Below are 19,006 nucleotides of genomic sequence, written 5' to 3' on the forward strand. Positions count from 1 at the left end.
CACCAAAGAAGGCAGACAGCCACAGACCTGCAACAGGAGGTAGAAACAGAGGAGTCGGCAAGAGGCTGCAGCCTGCGGAGACAGACGCGATTTAATCCTACCCCTGGATTGGGAGAAGGGGGGCTGGGGGGCGTGGAACAGAAGCGAGAAGCCGCGTTGGAGAGGCCGCGCCTGGCCAGGCCCTGCCGGGCCCGCCCACCCCGCTGACCCCAGCTCCTGACGGTGCTCGGCGAGCCGGGCCCCTCGGTCTGCACGGCCCTTTTCGTCACGTCCGGGGGCGGGCCGGGGCGCCGGGGGCGGGCCCGGGTGGGGCTGAGGGACCGGGCTGGGCGGGGGTGGGGTTGTGGCGGTGCTTTGGGTGACAACGGTCAATAATGAAGGTGGCTGCGGCGCGGCGACAGGCTCAGCTGCGCCGGGCGGGGGCGGCGCCGGGGCCGCGCCTGTAGGACCTCGGGGCCGGCGCGGCGCAATGGGGACCCGGCGCGGGGAGTGAGGTGGCGGCGGTGGCGAGCGGAACTTCGGCCAGAGGGGCACTCCCGCTTCCCCCTCTGGCTCGTCAGCTTCCACCTGCAGCCCCTCGGCCCCCGCGTCCCGCGGGACCGGGACGGCGACGGCGGGGGCATGTGGCGCTGGGTCCGGCAGCAGCTGGTAAGTGCCGCCTCTCCTCCCGGACGTCTGCCGCCGCGCGGCCTCTCGGGCCCGGGCGGCGGGGAGGGCCGGCGGCGCGGAGCCGCGAGGCCGGGGCGCGGGCGCCGGGCTAGGCCGCGGCGGAGGCGGGCGCGGGGCCCGAGCCGGAAAGCCGCGCACGCATGTCGCCTCCGAGTCCGGGACGCCGAGGCCGGCGGGAGGCGGCTGCTTCCTGCCCGCGCTTCTGGTTTCCTGGGTTCTCGCCGCTCCTGGGCGCCGCGGCCGCAAGCGGGGTCCCGAGCGGGCTCGGCGTCCCCGCTGAGGAAAACAGGGCGAGGGAACGGAAAGAGAGTCGGTGTTGGGGGGAGACGAGAGGCTCCTGCTTCCTGCCCCTAACAATTTGGGACACGTTTGGAGGAAGGGGAGGACTTATCTTCAGCTCCTCCTTGTCACTGTTTTCAGTTAGGGTGTCACGATTCAGTGTTGCGTTCGTTATCAAGGAGGAGGGTACCTTATCTAATGTCACCACTCGCCTCGGAAGAAATTTTACTCAAGCCCGAGGTGAGGGAAAGAGAAAATACTCCAACACCCCGTCTGCTTTCGGAAAAGAGGTGTACGGAAGTTCTGAAGGACTGTTTTTCCCTCTCACCTTGTCCTCACCCCACCCCAAGTCAAACTTTTGGATTGTGAGCCTTACTTTTTCCCGTTCTCTCAAGGTAGTTTGAACGACACAGGTTTGGGACCAGTGGTTAACTTCTCAGTTTTACTGGAACATTTGGAGGAAAAAAGAGTGATTTAAGGCATATAAAAAGCGCCACCTTTCTCAGAATTAATTCAGAGAGAAAAATCTTTCCTGCCTCCTGGCAACTATAGCCCAGAAAATACAGCACTAAGGTGACAGTGACAGTGAGGACAGAAATTGTTCCTGGCTGAAGAAGCCTAACCTTAGCTCTTTGATGAGGTCTTTTGCTGATTGCTGCTTAATTTTTAAGTTGCATTAATTAATGCTTCTACAGTTCAGTGTTCTCATTTACTGATTCAAAAGGCAACGCCCCAAAAACGACTTTTGTGGCACTGTAAAGATTTTGTGGGACTGAAACATTTATACCTCTTTTTCCCTGCTCTAGAACAGCATTTTAATGTTAAATCTGTTTCAGAGCCAGCCTTCTCTTAATTCATTTTGCAAAGGGCATCGCTCAGAAAAATATCTTATAAATAAAACTGGAACTGCCTGCCGTTCAAACAAATGTTGTCTTCCTATTTTTAGCTAATTGTAAATTCAGGTATTCCATATATATGCCTTATTAGGAAACTAAGCTAATGATGTCATTATAATACTATATTGTAATACCTTGGCCTTGTTGCAATAAGCCATAGCACAACTTGACTCTGAAAGTTAATTATTACAGGTCTGATTTGCCAGTCTTCATGTATAGAAGGTTTGTTTACCTAGTACTGTTTTTGTGTGGTAGGAAGATCATTCAAAAGTGGTTTTCTTAAAGCTTTTCCTACTAGATTAAGACATCGCTTCTAAGTGTTAGGTATTTCTGTTAACCTGAATAAAATCTCAGTTGTATAACCACTCTCATCTTCAAGACAGGCAATCTGGTAATGTTTTTTATTTTTATTTATTTTTATTTTTTAAGATTTTATTTATTTATTTGAGACAGAGAGAATGAGAGAGAGAGAGCACATGAGAGAGGGGAGGGTCAGAGGCAGAAGCAGGCTCTCCACTGAGCAGGGAGCCCGATGCGGGACTCGATCCCGGGACTCCAGGATCATGACCTGAGCCAAAGGCAGTCGCTTAACCAACTGAGCCACCCAGGCGCCCCTGGTAATGTTTTTTTAAATGGCTTCAAATGAACACAACTAAAAGGAAGGGCAGGAAGTTGTATGGTTAATTTACAAGACACCTGCCTTACTGGGTGATTAACAAGTTGAACAAGTTGCTGTGCATAAAAAATGCTCTCTCTGACTTTTAGTTGCTCACCTCACTGGTTTTACTTTTAAGTTACCAGATCTTCTAAGTATGTAATCAGATCTGTGCCAATGTAGGACTTTGTATCTCTGATTAAGTTTGTACAGTCACTTAAATTATACATTATGGATAGTGGATACACAGAGTAATGAAAGTATATTTTGCTATCTCGGACAGCTATTTTAGTTACTACACCAGGAATTATTCAGCTCAGTGTAGTTTAGATTATGCTTCCATTTGCTCAGTGGATTTTGTCACCATGTCTTTTAACAGTAGGTTCATTTTAAAAATTCAGCTAAGTGGGACAAACTTGGGGAAATTAAATTGCAGGGACTTTTTTTTTTTTTAATTATAAACACTTTATTCATTATATGAATCCTGATTTTCAACAACTTAGGTTGTCTTGCCAAAAAAAAGTTTCCTGTCATTTTATTACAAAAGTAATTCCTACGCTCTAGTACTTTATAATTTAAGAAAATTTTGACTCCTTATTTCCACAAAGTATTTTCATTTCTTGACACAATGAGAAAACTCAAAAGGTTGATGTTTTCCAACTTGGGGAAGTAGAGTGAAAAGAAAAGATTGGCTCGGGGCACCTGGGTGGCTCAGATGGTTAAGCGGCTGCCTTCAGCTCAGGTCATGATCCCAGGGTACTGGGATCAAGCCGGTATTGGGCTCCGTGCTGGGTGGGAAGCCTGCTTCTCCCTCTCCCACTCCCCCTGCTTGTGTTCCCTCTCTCGCTGTCTCTCTCTCTCTCTCTCTGTCAATTAAATAAATAAATTTTAAAAATCTTAAAAAAAAGAAAAAGATTGGCATATCTTTTTTCTTTTTCTTTTCTTTTTTTGGCTCACAGTGCTAAAGTTAGTTTACACTAAGAAAATTCTAAGCAAAATTTCTTATGATGTTTTTCTGGTACAACTACTATTCATAGTGTACTCATTATTCTGACAGCTTATTATGTGTATTAATCCCTTAGAGATGATAGCACCTGATTATAATAGTGGTAATTCTATTAGCTACTCACTGTATGCTAATATTTGGATTTGTATGGTAGCCATTAACCACATTAAAATTAAAATTTAATTCAATTAATTAAATTAAAAATTCATGTGCTTATTAGCTACCATATTGGACAGTTCAGAGTAGAACATTTTCATTATCACAGAAAATTCTGTTGGACAGCACTCCTTTAGACTTTTTTTTTTTTTTAAGGTAGGCTCCATGCTAGGCATGGGCTTGAACTAACAACCCTGAGATCAAGACCTGGGCTGAGATCAAGAGTCGGATGCTTGACCAACTAAGCTACCCAGGCACCTCACTTCTTTAGACTTTTAAATGAAAGCCTTTGCTAATGTGTATTTTAGTTGACGTGTAATATTTCTTTACAGGACAGTGTAATGCTGTGCTTTTAAAGCACTTACTGTGTGCAGACATTATAATGCTAAACACTGGAGATACAAATGTAGGCCTTATTCATCGCTGTATGTTCAGTGTCTCACTATACTTATAGAGGAGACATTGGGTACATGTATGCTGAATAAATGAATAGGTAAGGAAAGAAAGAATGAATCCATAGTATTGCTTCTGTGTTTAGAGATAAAATGACAAAATTCAAGATTGACCACTCCAGAAGAAAGTTAGAAAAGTACTGTAATTTTACAAAAATACAACTTAATCTTGTCATACCCGGATACTGTTTCTTAAATTGTTCTGTAAAGTAGTGCCTTCAGATTTGTATTGGCAATAGCGAAAGGGCTGGTGAGATTGTCTTCTAATTCGCTGAGAAAGATGGCAAGCTCTTAACCTAAACTCTTTCAACTTTCTGTTTTCTCACACTTACCAAACTTGTTTATATCTGTATTTAATTCTTCCCTTTCCACCTGTCACAAAGAAAGGTGTGACTGTCCTCTTTTCCAAACTAACCAGTCCACTTGTGCTCTTAATTTTGTTCTTTCATCCTGCTCTCCACACTCCCTATCAATTATCTATATAGTATATTTACCCTAGTCTTTTCCTTCAACATGTGAATATGTGCAAGCCTCCCTCTATTTTACTTTGTCCTACACTCGTAACTCTCAAGTTCTTTTCAGTTTTCTAGAAAACAGATCTGTCCTGTATAATTGTGCTGTCCAGTATACTTGAAATGTGGCTAGTTTGAATCAAGACATTCTTAAGTGTAAAATACACAACAAGATTTAAAAAACAGTACAAAAAATAATGTAAAATATCTCAATTTTTATGTTGGTTACATGTTAATATTTAGACTATATTGGGTAAAGTAAAATATTTCAATTAATTTTTCCTGTTTCTTTGTATTTATTTTTCTAATGTGGTTACTAGAAATTTTAAAATTGTATATGTGGCTTGCGTTTGTGACACATGTTATATTTCTGTTAGTGCTGCTGGGTAACATTAAGTGTGTTCCTGTTTCTATATAGCACACAATATAAGTCTAGGTATCTCACTCACTAGACTGTAAATATCTTAGGGCAGGGACATACCTTATTCATCTTTATATCCCTTGTACTCAAGACAGCAGCTGGCCCATTCATTGTACGTACCCACCCACCAAATGTGGGTTGAATTAATGAATCAGTATCATTTATTTCAGCATCAGTTTAGATGATTAGTTTAGTTCAGATCAGTTTGCCTTTCTCTCAAGAGTAGGAAAAGGAGGCACACAGGCCTATGGTAGTATTATTTTGGTGTAGCTAATTAAGTTTTAACCTCAGGAATTTAATGTTTAAGAACCCAGATCTTTGAATATTTGCTCCTTTTATCTCTATCTTTAGACACATATTCTTAGATACCCACTTTTTCATTTAATAGGGAGGTCAAGCATTAGGGGAATCCCAAGTATCCCAGCAGCACTGAAGTAGGGACTTTGCTTAGATCCTCCAAAAGAACCTTATGATTGCTATTATTGTCATTAAATATCCCTTCAATCCCTGCAGTCTGTTTTCAACATAGCAGCACAGTGATCTTATTAAAAACACAAGTTGGATCATGTAATTCCTGCGCCTAAAACCTTCTAAGAATTTGCTTTCTTGCTCAGAGTAAAGTATGTTCTTGATCTGTATCTCTCTGTGCACCCTCCCCCCCCCCCCGCCCTCCCCCCAACCCCTTCTCATCTCCCATCACTCTTCCCTCACTTTGCTTTATCCACACTGCTGCCTTGCAGTTCATCAGAAGTGTCAGGCATACTTCAATCTCAGGATCTTTGCCCTGGCTGTTACCTCCGCCTGGAATGCCACCCTTCCCAACTCCCCCCATCCCCTTATCTGCTGGTTCCTTTACTCCCTTCAAGTCTTTATTCAGTTGTTACTTACCAATGAGGCCTTTTCTGGACATTCAATATAAAACTGTAACCCTCCCCAGTACTTCCCTATCCCCCTTACCTGCTTTTTATTTCTCTAAGTACTTAACACTATTTAACATACTCTATAATTACTTGTCTCCTTTATCTCATGAAGGCAAGGATTTTTGTCTAGTTTTAGTTCTCCATATAACAAAAACTTTCTCATTTCTTTTTCACTTATTTACTCATTTACTCGAACATTTTCTGAACACCTAATCTGTGATAACATGTTGCTAGGCTCTCAAACTACAAAATAAAGCAACCTCGTCCTACTCAGTCTTCTAAGAGTCTCTTCTTCCCAAATGGATATTTGGATTTTTGTCATTTTTTTCTATTACAAAAAATGTTGCAGTGGCCATTCTTATTTATGTTTATGTTTTGTGGGGTTTTTTTTTATTGAAATACTTAGAAGTGGAATTGCTGTAATGGGGTGTGTACATTATAACTATTACATGTATTGCCAAATTATTTTCTAAAACGTGAGAGTTCCCCTTTCCCTACCTCTTGGTCAACACTTCGTACTGTCAGACTTGAAGAAATTTACCAATATGGATGGGTGTGAATTGTATTTTATTTTGTTCTTATTTGCATTTTCCTGATTGCTAGTGAGATTCAAGTGTCCTGTATTTCACTCATATGAATAGATTTCTCATTTTTCTATTGGATAGTTTGTCTTTTCCCTGTTAGTTCTTTCTGTAGTCTGTATTCTTATTCTTTGTTGTGGTTGTAAATCTTTTCTTCCAGTTAGTCCCTTGTATGTGTTTAACTTTGTTGATGGTGTCTTTTTTTGATAGAGAAATTTTAAATTTATTTGTAGGTAAATTTATTAGGACTAATGATTTTGGTCTTTATTAGTTGTTTAGATAGTCTTTTCCTATACCAGGATCATAGAGCTATTTTTCTAGTGTTTTCTTCAAATTGTCTTAAAATTTAGTTTTTCAACATTTAGGTCTCTAGTATATCTGGAGTTGATTTTTATGTATGGAATAGAGAATTTGCTTTACTTTCTCCCATATGGAAAGTTATTTGTCCCAGTACTTTTTATTGAATGAGCCATGTTTTCCCCACTAATGGATGTTGTTTGCTTTCTCTGTTATATACCAGCATTCTCTTTCACATATCATGTTCTCTTCCTAGATTCTCTATTTAGTTTCATTCACCTATTGATCTGGCGTACCAATGATGCACTGTCTTTTTTATTAAGTTTTTAATTTTAATTCCAGTGTAATTAACATACAGTGTTATATTAGTTGCAGGTGTAGAATATAGCAATTCAGCAATTCTATATATTACTCAGTGCTCATCATGGTAAGTGCACTCTTAATCCCCTTCACCTATTTCACCCATCCTCCCACCCATTCCCCTCCAGTAACCATCAGTTTGTTCTCTATAGTTAAGAGTCTGTTTCTTAGTTAGGCTCTTTCTCTTTTTTTTCCCTTTGCTCATTTGTTTTGTTGTTGTTTTTTTTTTTTTTAAGATTTTATTTGTTTATTTGACAGAGAGAGACACAGTGAGAGAGGGAACACAAGCAGGGGGAGTGGGAGAGGGAGAAGCAGGCTTCCCACGGAGCGGGGAGCCTGATGCGGGGCTCGATCCCAGGACCCTGGGATCATGACCTGAGCCAAAGGCAGACGCTTAATGACTGAGCCACCCAGGCGCCCCTCATTTGTTTTGTTTCTTAAGCAAGATCATATGTATTTGTCTTTCTACGACTGGCTTATTTCGCTTAGCATTATACTTGCTAATATTATACTTGCATTATACTTGTTGCACATGGTAAGATTTCATTCTTTTTTATGACTGAGTGATATTCCATTGTATGTGTGTGTGTGTATATATAACACATCCTTTTTATTTTTATTTTTATTTTTTTTTAATTTTTTTAATTAACATATAATGTGTTATTTGTTTCAGGGGTACAGATCTGTGATTCATCAGTCTTACACAATTCATAGCGCTCACCATAGTACATACCCTCCCCAATGTCCATCACCCAGCCACCCCATCCCTCCCACCCCCCTCCACTCCAGCAACCCTCAGTTTGTTTCCTGAGATTAAGAGTGTCTTACGGTTGGGCGCCTGGGTGGCTCAGTTGGTTAAGCGACTGCCTTCGGCTCAGGTCATGATCCTGGAGTCCCTGGATCGAGTCCCGCATCGGGCAGCCTGCTTCTCCCTCTCCCGCTCCCCCCTCTTGTGCTCTCTCTCTCTCTCTCACTCTCTCTCTCAAATAAATAAATAAAATCTTAAAAAAAAAAAAAAGAGTGTCTTACGGTTGTCTCCCTCTCTGGTTTCATCTTGTTTCATTTTTCCCTCCCTTTCCCTATGATCTTCTGTCTTGTTTCTCAAATTCCTCACATCAGTATAACACATCTTCTTTATCCATTTATCTATTGATGGACACTTGGGCTACTTCCATAATTTGGCTATTGTAAGTAATGCTGCTATAAACATAAGGGTGCATGTATCCCTTTCAATTAGAGTTTTTGTATTTTGGGGGTAAATACCCAGTAGTATAATTACTGGTTCATAGGATAGTTCCATTTTTAACTTTTTGAGGACTCTCCATACTGTTTTCCATAGTGGATGCACCAGTTTGCACTCCTACCAATAGTGCACAAGGGTTCCTATTTCTCCACATCCTCTGCAACACCAATTGTTTCTTGTGTTTTTTATTTTAGCCATTCTGATAGGTGTGAGGTGATATCACATTGTAGTTTTGATTTGCAGTTCTCTGATTACAAGTGATGTTAAGCATCTTTTCATGTGTCTTTTGACCATCTGTATTTCTTCTTTGGAGAAATATCTGTTCATGTCTTCTGCCCATTTTTTAATTGGATCATTTGCTTTATGGGTGTTGTATAAGTTCTTTATATACTGTGGATACTAAACCTTTAATGGATATGTCATTTGCAAATATGTTCTCCCATTCAGTAGGTTGTCTTTTAGTTTTGTCGATTGTTTCCTTTGCTGTGCAGAAGCTTTTCATTTTGATGTAGTCCCAATAGTTTATTTTTGCTTTTATTTCCCTTGCCTTTGGAGACATACCTGGAAAAATTTGCTGCCTCCAGTGTTGGAAAAATTACTGCCTTTTCTCTCTTCTAGGATGTTTATAGTTTCAGGTGTCACATTTAGGTCCTTAATCCATTTTGATTTTATCTTGGTGTATGGTATAAGCCAGTGGTCCAGTTTCATTCTTTTGCATGTAGCCATCCAGTTCTCCCAACACCATTTGTTGAAGATGCTGTCTTTTCTCCATTGCATATTCTTTCCTCCTTTGTCAGAGATTAATTGACCATATAAACAGGTTTATTTCTGGGCTTTCTATTCCATGGATCCATGGACCTATTTTTGTGCCAGTACAATACTATTTTGATTACTACGGCTTTGTAGTATAACTTGAAATCTGGAATTGTGATACCTCCAGCTTTGTTTTTCTTTTTCAAGATTGTTTTGGCTGTTCGGAGTCTTCTCTGGTTCCATACAAATTTTAGGATTATTTGTTCTAGTTCTGTGAAAAATGTTGTTGTTATTCTGGTGGGAGTACATTAAATCTGTAGATTGTTTTGGGTACTATGGATATTTTAACAGTATTTGTGCTTTCAATCCATGAGCATGGAATATTTTTCCGCTTGTTTGTGTTGTCTTCAATATCTTTCATCAGTGTTACATAGTTTTCAAAGTAGGCTTTCACCTCTTTAAGTTTATTCCTAGGTATTTTATTATCTTTGGTGCAATTGTAAATGGGATTACTTTCTTAATTTCTCTTTCTGTTGCTTCATTGTTACTGTTTAAAGATGCATGAATTTCTGTACATTGATTTTGCATCCTATGACCTTACTGAATTCATTTATCAGTTCTAGTACTTTTTTGGTGGCGTCTTTAGGGTTTTCTATATATAATAATATGTCTTCTGCAAATAGTGAAAGTTTTATTTTCCTTACCGATTTGGATGCCTTTTATTCCTTCCTTCCTCTTGTCTGATTGCTGTGGCTAGGACTTCCAATACTATGTTAAATCCAGTACTTTGTTAAATAACAGTGCTGAGAGTGGACATCCCTGTCTTGTTCCTGATCCTGGGAGAAACATTATCAGTTTTTCCCCATTGAGTATGATGTTAGCTGTGGGGTTTTATAGTGGACTTTATTACGTTAAGGTATGTTCCCTTGAATCCTACTTTGTTGCGGGATGAATGGATGTCCTACTTTGTCAGGTGCTTTTTCTGCATCTATTGAAATGATCATATGGTTTTTATCCCTTCTTTTATTGGTGTGATGTATCACATTGATTGACTTGTGAATATTGAACCACCCTTGCATCCCAGAGATAAGTCCCACTGATTGTGATGAATCATTTTTTTAATGTATCATTGGATTTGGTTTGCTAATAGTTTGTTGAGGATTTTTGCATCTATGTTGATCAGAGATATTGGCCTGTAGTTCTCTTTTTCTGTAGTGTCTTTATCTGGTTTTGGTATCAGGGTAATACTGGCTTCATAGAATGAATTAAAAAGTTTTCCTTCCTTTTCTATTTTTTGGACAAGTTTGAGAAGAATAGGTATTATCTCTTCCTTAAATGTTTGGTAGAATTTACCTGTGAAGCCATCTGGTCCTGGACTTTTTGTTTGTTGGGGTTTTTTTGATTATTAATTCAATTTCACTACTGGTAATTGGTCTGTTCAAATTTTCTCTCTCTTCCTGATTCATTTCTGGGAGGCTATATGTTTCTAGGGATTTATCCATGTCTTCTAGGTTGTCCAATTTGTTGGCATATAATTTTTCTTAATAATCTGTTACAATCTTTTGTATTTCTGTGGTGCTGGTTGTTATTTCTACCCTTTCCTTTCTGATTTTATTTATTTGTGTGTTCTCTCTCTCTCTCTTTTTTTTATGAGTCTGGCTAAAGGTTTATCAATTTTTTTGATCTTTTCAAAGAACTAGTTCCTGGTTTCATTGATCTGTTCTTTTTTTTTTTTAGTTTCTATTTCATTTATTTCTGCTCTAATCTTTATTATAATTTCCTTCCTTCTACTAATTTTGGGTTTTGTTTGTTTTTCTTTTTTTGGATCATTTAGGTATAAGGATAGGTCGTTTATTTGGGATTTTTCTTTCTTCTTTAGATAGGCCTGTATTGCTATAAACTTCCCTCTTAGAAAGCTTTTGCTGGGGCACCTCAGTTGGGTGTCTGTCTTCGCCTCAGGTCATGATCCTGGGATCCTGGGATTGAGCCCCACATCGGGCTCCCTGCTCAGCAGAGAGCCTGCTTCTCCCTCTCCCTCTGCTACACCCCCTGCTTGTATTCTCTCTGTCTCTCTGTCAGATAAATAAATAAAATTAAAAAAAAAAAAAAAAAGCTTTTGCTGCATCCCAAGGATTTTGGACAATTGTGTTGTCATTTTCATTTGTCTCCATGTATTTTTTAATTTTCTCTATGATTCCTTGGTTGACCCATTCATTGTTTAGTAGCATGTTATTTAACCTCCATGTATTTGTGTGCTTTCTAGGTTTTTTCCTTGTGGTTGATTTTTGGTTTAATAGCATTATCGTCAGAAAAGATGCATGGTATTACTCTGATCTTTTTGAATTTGTTGAGACTTGTTTTGTGGCCTACTATGTGATCTGTTCTGGAGAATGTTCCATGTGCACTTGAAAAGAATGTATTCTGCTGTTTTAGGATGGAATGTTCTGAATATATCTGTTAGATCCATCTGGTCCAATGTGTCATTCGAAGCCAACAAGTTTCCTTGTTGATTTTCTGCTTGGATCATCTATCCATTGATGTTAAGTGGAGTGTTACGCACTGTCTTAATTACAGTATTATTATAAGTCTTGATATCTGGCTAAGCAGACCCCAGTCCTTTTTTTCTTTCAGAATTGCATTGAACTTTACTATTCCATATGCTATTTATAATCAGTTTGTCTAATTCTGTGGAGAATCTTTCTAGGATTTTGATTGGCTTTGTATTGAATTTGGTAAGTTCCTTTTCATATTTTTTTCTTTGATGAGGTAGAAGCTATGGATTGTAATACATGATTTTCTACCTATACCTGTTGAGTATCTCTATCCACATACAAATAATATAGGGATTTAAGTTTTAACTCCAGTATTTCTTCTTTCACCTTCCACATTACTATTATGTAATAGTTTAGTTCTGCTTTTTTCCTTTTATCAGCTTTATTAAGACTTATCTCACATACCATACAGTTTACCCATTTAAAATACTCAGTTTTTTTAGTATATCCATAGAATTGTGCAGCCATCACCACAGTCCAATGCTAGAACATTTTTATACCCCCTAAAAGAAACTCCCTGCCAATTAACTTCCACTTTCCATCCCCCCAAACCTCTAGCCCCCAGCCCTAATCAATCACTAATCTAACTCACCATTGTTTCTTGCGTACCACCTCATCTCTCTGGGTTCACTTTTTTAATAAAATACATCCTTTAGTAATTTTTAAGCAAGGGTTTGGAGGCATGATCTGTTTTAGTTTTTATGTCTTTATTTCATAATTATTATTGAACACTAATTTAGGTAGATACACAATTCTAGATTAACATTTACTTTCAACATATTGAAGGTACTTCTTATTCAACTGCTTTCTGACATTTATAATTGCTGGTATAAAATATGTTTTTAATCTAATTGCCATTACTGTTGGTAATCTGTGTCCCATTGATTTTAAAATTATCTCTTTGTCCTTGATATTTTGCAATTTTATTTTGCTGTATCTGTCATATTTTTTCATGTTTTTCCTGCTCTGCACTTGTGTCTGCTTTCAATCTGAAGGCTTTATTGCTATGGTTCAGAAAATTTTTCAGCCATTTTTTTCTTTAAATATTGCTTCTCAGCCTTTAATTTTCTCAGTCTAGAACTCTTGCTTGATACTAATCTGTCTTCTATGGCTTTTAACTTCTTTTTCATATTTTTCATCTATTTTCTCTCTGCTGCTTTCACTGTGAATTCCTTAGTTCTAGCTTCCAGTTCACTAATTCTCTCACCTGTGTCCAGTCTAGAGTTCATCCTGTCCTCCGAATTTTTAATTTTTTTTAAAGATTTTATTTATTTATTTATTTGAGACAGAGAGAATGAGAGACAGAGAGCATGAGAGGGAGGAGGGTCAGAGGGAGAAGCAGACTCCCTGCCGAGCAGGGAGCCCGATGCGGGACTCGATCCTGGGACTCCAGGATCATGACCTGAGCCGAAGGCAGTCGCTTAACCAACTGAGCCACCCAGGCGCCCCCGAATTTTTAATTTAAATGACTGTTTTTTATTTCCAGAATTTATTGGATCTCTCAATTCCATCTTTTCTTGATGCATATCTGCTTGGTTTTTCTCAGAATATTTTCTTTTTAAAAAAAAGTAGATATTATTATCTCTTTGGAGGTTTTATACATATTTAAAGGTATGTAGCTTTTTTCAGCTTCCTTTTCAGTTGAACCTGACCCTAGGGCCCAGGTACAAAGGGGTGCTGTTAATCCTTATCATGCCATAGGAACTGAACTTCAAACTGCTTCTTTCCAGACACAGAGTCCCAAAGGCTCAGCCCCTGATTACAGAAATGGTTATCTTAAGGCTAGCTAAGTCTTCTTAATTAAAGAAAAAAAGATATTTTATCCATGTTTGCTTTTGTGAAGAAAAGGGAAGGGCTCAAAGTGTGGACTTTTCCAAGGTCAGTAGCTAATGAATACCAGTGGCAAGACTTGAACCCAGAGAGTTTTTCCAGGGAGTTTAGCAGTGTGGAAGAGAATCAGCAACAGCAGCAGTTTTCCCTATATCTCTCATTCCCAATCCTGCCATTTTAAGTCTGTTCAAGAGTGAGGCAAGGCTAGAAAATGAGTTAGGAGAAATTTCTAGGTGGCAGCGGTACTCTGTAGTGACAGGTTCATAGAGGAAAAGGAGAGAAATGATCAAGAGTTCTTTTAGTTACTCAGCAATGGCCATTCTCAAGTTGACGTAATATTTTAGGTACCAGAAAAAGTTAGGACTTGCTTGTACCTTAATGTGTATCTCCTCTTGAAAATGTTATCTACCATAAAATGCAGTACATATAAATTGGATTTGAACAGCATGGCAAATTTTTTGGAATTTTTTCAAGTTTTTAATTTCCTTTTTGTCTGTTCTGAACCTTAGGGACTCAAAAGTTTATTTTGAAGTTTGACAAGTTTGTGGTATTGAAATAGAAATTGGAAATGCTGAAAAAATATACTCCATTTTTGTTAATAACTTTTATTACATCTGTAATGAAATTATGCCATACATTTAACTCTGTTCAGAAAGGTATATTTGATAATTTTCTATAGGGAAAAAAGTGAGTCATCAGGGCCAGCTGGGTGGCTCAGCTGTTAAGCGTCTGCCTTCGGCTCAGGTCATGATCCCAGGGTCCTGGGATCGAGCCCCGCATCAGGCTCCCTGCTCAGCGGGAAGCCTGCTTCTCCCTCTCTCACTCCCTCTGCTTGTGTTCCCTCTCTCGCTGTCTCTCTCTCTGTCAAATAAATAAAATCTTAAAAAAAACGAGTCATCTAATGAGTTACTACTATTTCAGTCAAAATTTTACTAATTTTACTTGATATTTTGTTTCTTTTTTGTGCTTATTAAGAGGCCTTATTTTTTCTAAATGAAGTTTTATCCAGAACAGAGGCCCTAACTTCTGTTTTGGTATTTCCACCATACTGAGCATAATACCTAATATATAGTCAATGCTCATAATATTTATAAATTGAATTTTTAAAAATTAAATTATAGGATAATTTAATAAATGACATACTAAGTAGCTTGATATTTCAGAATGTTCAGATATTTTTACTGAAATTTGGTACACTGCCTCATATAGTATCAAGCACATTTTTCCCAATAAATACTTGTGTTACATATTGGTATTGTAAGATTTTGCTTCGAAGAGTCCTTTGCCTTGAGTGCAATTGGTAGACAAAACGTAAGTAGTATATAGTCAGTTCAGGTCTTAATCATCTGTTACCTAGGAAATTGTTTCTTTACTCTTGCATCTCCAGAACTACAAAGGGAATATAGATATTCTTGCTTATCTCGGTTCTCCACTGTATTCATTAATATACAAATTTGAAAAATGCTAACAAAGATGTGAAGGTGGACTTGATTCTTTACTATTGAAAGGTAAGTGGTTCTCTAACGTGTGTTTTCCTATTGAAATTTAAAAGTAAAGACACTGGCCTCTATCTAGATATTCAGCAGACCCCCTGACTTTATGGCTCCAACTCTTTATGCAAATTTTTCCAGCACATATTTGCAGAATTTGAAAAAAAAAAAAAAAACTTAGGAATTTATTAGGAGACAGTAAAAGTCAAAATTCTTAAGTAATCAGAGATGCTTTTAACAGTTTTTATAATATCTCCTAGACCATGAGTTCCCTAATGATGTTTCCTATAGATTGAGATCAAGTTGTCAGTGATCTATGCAAAATGAGAAAAACTAGGTTAGTGTAATGCACCTATGGCCGTGTGTGTGTGTATTTGCTTACATTCGTAGATGTACTTGTTTTTGAGAACTGTATTTTTTTAACTTTTATTTTATTTTATTTTATTTTTTTTAAAGATTTTATTTTGTTTATTTGACAGAGAGAGACACAGCGAGAGAGGGAACACAAGCAGGGGGGAGTGAGAGAGGGAGAAGCAGGCTTCCCGCCGAGCAGGGAACCCGATGCGGGGCTTGATCCCAGGACCCTGGGATCATGACCTGAGCCGAAGGCAGATGCTTAACGACGGAGCCACCCAGGCGCCCCTATTTTTTTAACTTTTAAAAAATAAACTTTTTTATCTTAGAATACTTTCAGATTTATAGAAAAGTTGCAAAAGAATACTGAGAATTCCTGTAGATTCCCTTCACCCAGTTTCTCTCTCCCTCTCTTATTTATTTTTTATTTATTTTTATTTTATTTTTTTAGATTTTATTTATTTATTTGACAGAGACACAGCGAGAGAGGGAACATAAGCAGGAGGAGTGGGAGAGGGAGAAGCAGGCTTCCCGCAGAGCAGGGAGCCTGACGTGGGGCTTGATCTGAGATCATGACCTGAGCCGAAGGCAGACGCCTAAAGACTGAGCCACCCAGGTGCCCCTCTAGCTCTCTTTTAAATAAGATTTTATTTATTTATTTTAGAGAGAGAGAGACAGAGTGCCTGTGAGAGCCTGTGAGCTGGAGCAGGGGCAGAGGGGGAGGGACAGAAGCAGACTCCCTGCTGATGACAGATGCTGGGCTCTCAGGGCTCCATCTCAGGCTCCTGAGATCATGACTTGAGCTGAAATCAAGAGTGGGATGCTCAACTGACTGAGCCACCCAGATGCCCCACACCCACTTTCTCTTATTGTTAACATCTTATATTACTAGGCTACACTTGTTACACTAATGAAGCAATACTAATGCGTTATTATTAGTTAAGCTCCATACTTTATTCAGACATTGTTATTTTTTCAAGAAAATTCTTTCTTCTGCTTCAAAATCCCATTTGGGATAACATATTACATTTAGTAATTCCTTGATCTTCAATAATTTTTTCTTTCTCATAGCTTTGTTTTTCTCCCTCTTTATCAGATCCTTCATTTCAAACCTGAATATGATTCGTTTACACGAAAAAAAAATCTTTCATTTGATCCAGCTGTAGTTAATCACTCTCCCCACTTCCCCACTCTCCTCTTCATCCCCATTCAATCAATACATTGTAGCCCTTTTAACTTTACTCAAACTGTGTTGACAAAAGCCACCAGTGATTTCCTAATTATTAAATTCAGCACTCTTTTTTTCAGTTCTCATTTCTCTTTACAGTATATGAAATAATTCCTTCTTGCAACTTCTTCCTGTGTTTCTGCCATACTACTTCTCTGTTTTCCTTCCTGTCTGGTGATCTTTCTCCTTTGCTTATTCCTTCTCTCCCACGTGCATCTTAAATGATAGCCTTGAGAATTCCATCTCTTGCTCTTATTCTCTTCTTCCTCTGTATACTCATAATAGGCAGTCTTATACATGTTTTTTTTTTTTAATGTTAATTATCATCATTATGCTTGCTGGGTTCCAATCTCAAGTCCAGCCCTCTTTCCTTAACATCTAAACAAAAATATCCAGTTGCTTTCTAGATAACTATGCAGGGAGTCCCATGTTGAAATCAGAAAATAATTCTAGTCTGATCTTAAATACGTGAGTAGAAATAGGAAGTTAGGTGATATCTGAGGTAAATAAGGCCAAATCACTAAGGTTTTATCAACTCCAAGTGGGCAGGGACCAAGTCATCTATTTTTATCACCTGTGGTCCTTAGCTTACTACAGAGCACATAGAAAGTACTCAAATACTCTTTGCATGCTAAAGTAAATTCTTTTCATTACATGTAGAAGTCAAGAATTGCAGATCAGCAGTACAATTTTAATAGTCATTATGCAAGGTAAATGAACTGCTTGCTCCCTGGAAGAACTGAAAATAAGCTAAAATACTCTTGTGTTTTTTTTTTAAATAAATTTTTAGAATTATGTCAGTTGGAACCAGTGTTGCGAAATAATAATTTCTCTGCTTAAAGTTTAATTTTCAAATTTTTGTAACAATAGTTTTAAGATTTGCTGGGTCCTGGGGGCGCCTGGGTGGCTCAGTCGTTAAGCGTCTGCCTTCGGCTCAGGTCATGATCCCAGAGTTCTGGGATCGAGCCCCACATCAGGCTCCCTGCTCTGTGGGAAGCCTGCTTCTCCCTCTCCCACTCCCCCTGCTTGTGTTCCCTCTCTGGCTGTCTTTCTCTCTGTCAAATAAATAAAAAACCTTTAAAAAAAAAAAAAAAAAGATTTGCTGGGTCCTGTTTGTTTTACCTTGTATGGACATGTTTTATTTTCTTCACGTTTCTCAGGTTCCCAGCAATATAAAATTAATAAGGTAATTATCATTTTTCTACCCTGCTGTTTTCTACTCTTTGTTTCAATTCTTGTCTAAATAGCTAAGTAGGATTCACTTAGCATCTCTGTTCTTTAACTTCAATATATTTTTATGTTATTGTTTATAATTTTTTACCTAATACATTACCCTGTTTAAATCTGTACTTGGAAATACTTGTTGTGGTTTCCTAGTATGAATACTCGCTATACTGTACTGCTCATGGTAAAAGCAGCAGCTTCTAACTTAAGGGATTCTGTTACAGACCCAAAACAGTGAATACTTATAACTTATATTTTGGTCTCCCAAGTACCTAGTTGCTTTTCCACCCTATCAGACCCTAACAAATATTTTATAAATGCTTCATCCCTTCTTATCCTGTGTTAAAGTTTAAATACATAACCTGACTACTTAATAACTTCTTTAAAAAATCAACATCAAAACTGAAGTTGTTATATGAAGGAAAAATAAAGAAATACACTTATTAAATAATACCTATTACAGTATGTGAATGTGCAGTCATGATGTCAGTACACATAATAATCAAATGGTATCATCATTGTGAATCCATGGCCACTAATGCAGACTGCTGTGAAAGTGTAGTGCACAGGCATACCTTGGAGATGTTGTGGGTTCAGTTCCAGAGCACCGCACATAATAAAGGGAGTATCACAATACAGCAAGTCGAATGAATTTTTTGGTTTCCTAGTGCATATAAAATTCATGTTTAAAAAAAAAAAAATTCATGTTTATACTATACTCTATTAAGTTTGCAGCAGTATATGTCTAAAAAAGCTATGTACATACCTCTGTTTAAAAATACTTTATTGCTAAAAAATGCTAACAATAGTCTTAGCTTTCAGCAAGTCGTAATCTTTTTGCTGGTGAAGGGTCTTGCCTGGATGTTGATGGCTGCTGACTGATGAGGGTGATGGTTGCTAGAAGTTGGGATGGCTGTGCCAGTTCTTTCCTAAATAACTAAATAGGATTCACCCTGTGTCTCTGTTCTTTGACTTCAATATGCTTTTTCATGTTGTTGTTTAGAATTTTGTGGTTGTGTCTTTGTGCTTGATATTTTTAAATATTAAACTTTGGATATACTGTGTAAAAGATCTGTTTTTTGACTGACAACATGTCTCTCCAGCCTGTCTCAGTTATAACTCATTGCT

At 38.4% G+C, this 19,006-nt stretch overlaps 1 protein-coding gene across 1 annotated transcript in view; it reads left to right on the forward strand.

Moving 5' to 3' along the window:
• The first annotated feature begins 366 nt into the window (after window positions 1-366).
• Window positions 367-19,006, forward strand: part of ATP11B (ATPase phospholipid transporting 11B (putative)) — a 123,967-nt gene continuing 105,327 nt past the window's right edge. The window contains exon 1 of the mRNA XM_034999654.1: window positions 367-648. Coding sequence (XP_034855545.1) covers window positions 622-648 — 27 coding nt within the window. The 5' untranslated portion in view covers window positions 367-621. The remainder of the gene's footprint in view (window positions 649-19,006) is intronic.

The sequence above is a fragment of the Mirounga leonina genome, unplaced genomic scaffold (genome assembly GCF_011800145.1).
Source record: "Mirounga leonina isolate KUSES-001 unplaced genomic scaffold, KU_Mleo_1.0 Mir_115, whole genome shotgun sequence".
Classification (NCBI taxonomy): Eukaryota; Metazoa; Chordata; class Mammalia; order Carnivora; family Phocidae; genus Mirounga; species Mirounga leonina.